We start from the raw sequence: 4,220 nt of genomic DNA, 5'->3' as shown, positions 1-4,220 counted from the left end.
CATGAATATACCTATACCAACTTATTCACTTAGGCAGGTAGGTACCTAAGTTGGTAAGGTTACATACCTATTTAACGGACTGACAACTTACCTATGTCCCCTGCTCAACCATTATAATAATATACATAATATATAATATATATATAATATACGAAGAATATATTATTATAGGTAATATTTTGTAGCAATATGGTATAAGTATATCTATTGTCCGTTGTCGATAAAATATGTGTCCGTTTGTACAAGTAGGGTCGATAATCGAAATCGATAAGCTAATGTACCAACGAATGTTTACAAATAAATACAAACTTTTCGTGCATATATTTTATTGGTATCTACTCTCCTATACGCGGTATACCTATCGCGACAAACCAAAACTTGTTTAATACTTATCTTCACTCATAAAAGTTCAATAACATTTGGTATTTTTTCTATTAAACCTGTTTTGTCATTTTATGAAATATATCTTATATTTTCTGGTTTGATTTTATTAAAATAAATAACCATGGAAATCGTTTAATACACGTATTGTATATTAATATAATATACGAATAACATCGTAAAGTGTAAACATTTGACATTCAATGATATATTTTATGTGAACCTTATTGCTAAAAGTATACAAATATTTAAAACGCTCCGGCTAGACTATTTCAGATCAACTGTAAATATTGTTTTTTATTATGGCTGGAGATAAACCTGATGACCTGCATGTATGTACATCTAATTATAAAATAAACTAACTTAGCTTAGCTATTAAATTGTGATGTGTGGGGGGGGAGGTAAAAAGAAAATACTTTCGATTCTTAAAAATAAAATCGGGATAGCAGAATTATAACTTTGCTAACCCTATTACAAACATTTTCCTAAGTCCCAACCTTGTGTTTTGTTCAAAAAATATAATTTTTTTTTTTTAATGAACATAAATAGGTACCTACCTATATCAATATTTACGAAATATCACCGACGAATTCTTTAAAAATAAAGAATAAAATTAATGAAACAAAAAATAATAATTAAAATTATAATATTGAATAGCCTACATTTAAAAAAAACTGGTGGATATGTTAACATTTATTTTATATATTTTATGACTTAATACTTTTTAGAACTTACGTACCTATCTATTCTATGCTAGACGAAACATTACCTAATAATTCTAAACATTTTCTACTTTAAAATATCCCTAATGGGACTTAGAGTTGTTAAGTTGGTATCAAATTTACCGATATATTTAATTTTTTTCCTAAGTCTCAAATACAAAAAAATTGCTACCCAATTAATAGAATGACTGAAGAAATTACAAGTTATTTAGAAAAAACTGGTGTTATCGCTCAAATAACTGACGTTCTAAGGTTGTTGTACGAAATGGATGAAAAACCGGATGATCCTCTTGAGTATTTAACACATTTTCTCATTAAATATATTTACCTAAATTATTTTGTTTAATGTTTTTATACTTATAATATTTAATATTTAATTAAAATTATTATCATAATCTATGTGTATTTAATATACTACCTATACTACCATATTTTATAGTTGTTCAATTGTTTTACATAACTTTCAATTAAGTATTGTTCTAATTCATTTGTGTGGGATAAAAAATAAAAAGCTGTGGTTTCAGAAAAATGCTTTAAAGCTAAAAAAAAATGCAATGGTCACTGAAATGTATATTGTTAAATTCGAATTCACTAATTCACTAATTGTATAAGAAAAACGATTCTGATCGAAAACGGTCAGTCAGCCTATGATACTTAGTATATTTGATGTTATTATTGTGAAAAAAGTAATTTATATATAAAACCAATTTACGTGAAATTTTGTTTTAAATTTTAAATTCTTAGCTACAAAATAATAATTAAATTTTTAATCTGATAAATTTTGTCGAAATTTGAAATATAAATCCTTATAAAAAAAGTTGTGCCTATGTATTTTTAATATTTTTCAACTGCTATTATAACAATATATCCGGATACCTGCATTAAATTTTCAAGCTTTTTTACCCAACAAATACAATTTTATTGATATTTATAGAAAAAAGAGCTAAAAAAAATGAAAACCTACAATGTCCGTAAACAGCTCAAGAAGAGTCAAATTTTTTTTAATATTGTATGGTGTATAGAAATGCTAATATAAACATACAGTGAATTTAAAAGTATCTACTTTTGTTTTTTAATCACAATAAAATAAGAAAATCGTTACATGAGAAATCGAGTGAATATCAAATGTTGTAAAAATATAAATTTTAAACGCTCATAAAAATTTAATATGGCTTTCTTTTTTTTGATAAAGGTAGACAAACTTGTGAGGAATCTTGTATAACATTATCAAATCTTAGATTTAAAAGGAAAGTTTTTCATGAGTTTCTAACTCAAAATAATTTGCAAATATTCGTCATTTTTATGTAATTTGTCAATATTTGAACTTTAGATGCTTATAAAAAAAATGTGTGACTATGGATTTTTAATTTTCTTAATCTGCTTTTGAAACAATATACTAGGAGCCTCCCATTAAATTTTCAAGCTTTTTTTAACAAACAAATAAAATTCAATTGGTATTGATAGAATAAAAAATTTTAAAAATGGAAACTGAAAAAGTTCGTAAACCGCAAAACATTTGAAAAATGTTATGGTATATAAAAATGCTAATATAAACATTCAGTCAAAATTGCATGTACCTACGGTCATTTGTTTGATAGTTGCATTAAAAACTATTTTTTCGATAATTGATTTTGCGTAAAAAATCCCGTTTTTCCTTAATTTTACTTTTGTTTTTCATGGAGCTTTTGAAAACTACTGGGACCCCATCAAAGTACCAACTAGATTCACTTTCCTATCAGAAAAGATACTGTTGAAGAAAATCTAAGCATTTTTACTGTCCTAAAAGGTAAGGGCAGACACAAAAAAAATTAAAAATTAAAAAAAAAAAAAAAAAACACATGATTAGAAAATCAATACATTCATCACTCCGCTCAGAATCTAAAATACATAATATAACATATTTTTATAACATATTACATTATATTACTGACTGTGCTTTCAATTAACTACATTTATAAATATTTATGTATTCACCTTTATGCCACAATTTTTCAAACTTCAAATCATGAAAACTAATCATCCGAACATTTTTAATACTTATTAGATGATATGACTTTTTAAATATGCCAACTTTGGTAGGTTAAATCGAATACCTTTCATAACTTGGCTGTTTAAACTGATGCAATATTTAAGTTTATTAAATATTTTACATTGGCGTGTTGATATTTTTAACTAATAGGTATTTTAAACTGTTTAAACAATGTCTATTTCAACAATATACTTAGGTAACTACTACCTAATATAGGTACACAGTTATGTTGTTATACCTATTTTACTCATTAAGAATTTAAATAGTATATAGGTAATAACATATTATAATTTATACCTTCTGTGTTGAAAGCCCGTTAATAGGATTTTATGATTTATGATTGCAATCTAAATTATAGGGAACCAAATGTATTATATATTCTTAGGCAATAATATATCGTGGGTCTAGAATGAAAAGGTTCTAAATCGCATTTTTTTCAAAAGACACTTTTTAACAGAAATGGTTTTAGAATACAATGACGCATCTTTTAGCTAACATTCAGGATCATACGATCATTATTGATGATTTTTTAAAGTAAAGGTTTTAAATCGCTAAAAATTAAATTATAAACACAATTTAATCAGATTGAAAACGCTCGGTTAATAGAACCTGATTATTAACGATACGTTAGTATGAAAAGGTTCTAATTAAATTAATCACTACCAATAGTACAATATTATTATTGTTGTTATTGTTACGATAATATTGTGGTACACAATAACAATGATAAAATTATAGTCTGTTTTACTTATGTATCACGGAGCGACCGACAACCGTACGTTCGCGGCAATATAATAAATTTGTTATCACTTATTATCAGTGTATATGATTGAGATATAGATTTCGGTGTTTCATAGTTATTAGTTACATTGTTTTGTGTTAAAAGGTTGGTAGCAATGAGAAAGCAATATTCTGAAAAGGATCAGCTAACAATAATAAATATAATAAATAAGAATGAAAAAGTTCTAATTAATTTTTTTTTTTTTTTTTTTCAGGATGAAAATGTTCTAAATTGTAGAACCTTTTCATACTAAGCAATTTATAATTTGTATTTTATTAATTTTAATACCAACCAATACGGCAAATTA

General features: G+C 25.3%; 1 protein-coding gene across 2 annotated transcripts in view; it reads left to right on the top strand.

Annotated features, from left to right (window-relative positions):
• The first annotated feature begins 553 nt into the window (after positions 1-553).
• The window catches only part of LOC103310132 (c-Myc-binding protein homolog), a 6,121-nt gene continuing 2,454 nt past the window's right edge, over positions 554-4,220 (top strand). Inside the window, exons 1-2 of one of the 2 annotated variants that reach the window (XM_029485748.1) lie at positions 554-713; positions 1,287-1,397. In XM_029485748.1, coding sequence (XP_029341608.1) covers positions 703-713; positions 1,287-1,397 — 122 coding nt within the window. In that variant the 5' untranslated portion in view covers positions 554-702. Of the gene's footprint in view, positions 714-1,251; positions 1,398-4,220 lie in introns of both variants that reach the window. The other variant, XM_008187389.3, reaches the window with a different exon arrangement.

This window comes from Acyrthosiphon pisum, chromosome X (genome assembly GCF_005508785.2).
Source record: "Acyrthosiphon pisum isolate AL4f chromosome X, pea_aphid_22Mar2018_4r6ur, whole genome shotgun sequence".
NCBI classification, from domain to species: domain Eukaryota; kingdom Metazoa; phylum Arthropoda; class Insecta; order Hemiptera; family Aphididae; genus Acyrthosiphon; species Acyrthosiphon pisum.
The sequence above is the reverse complement of the archived record's forward strand: the minus strand, read 5'-3'. Positions and strand labels throughout refer to the sequence as shown.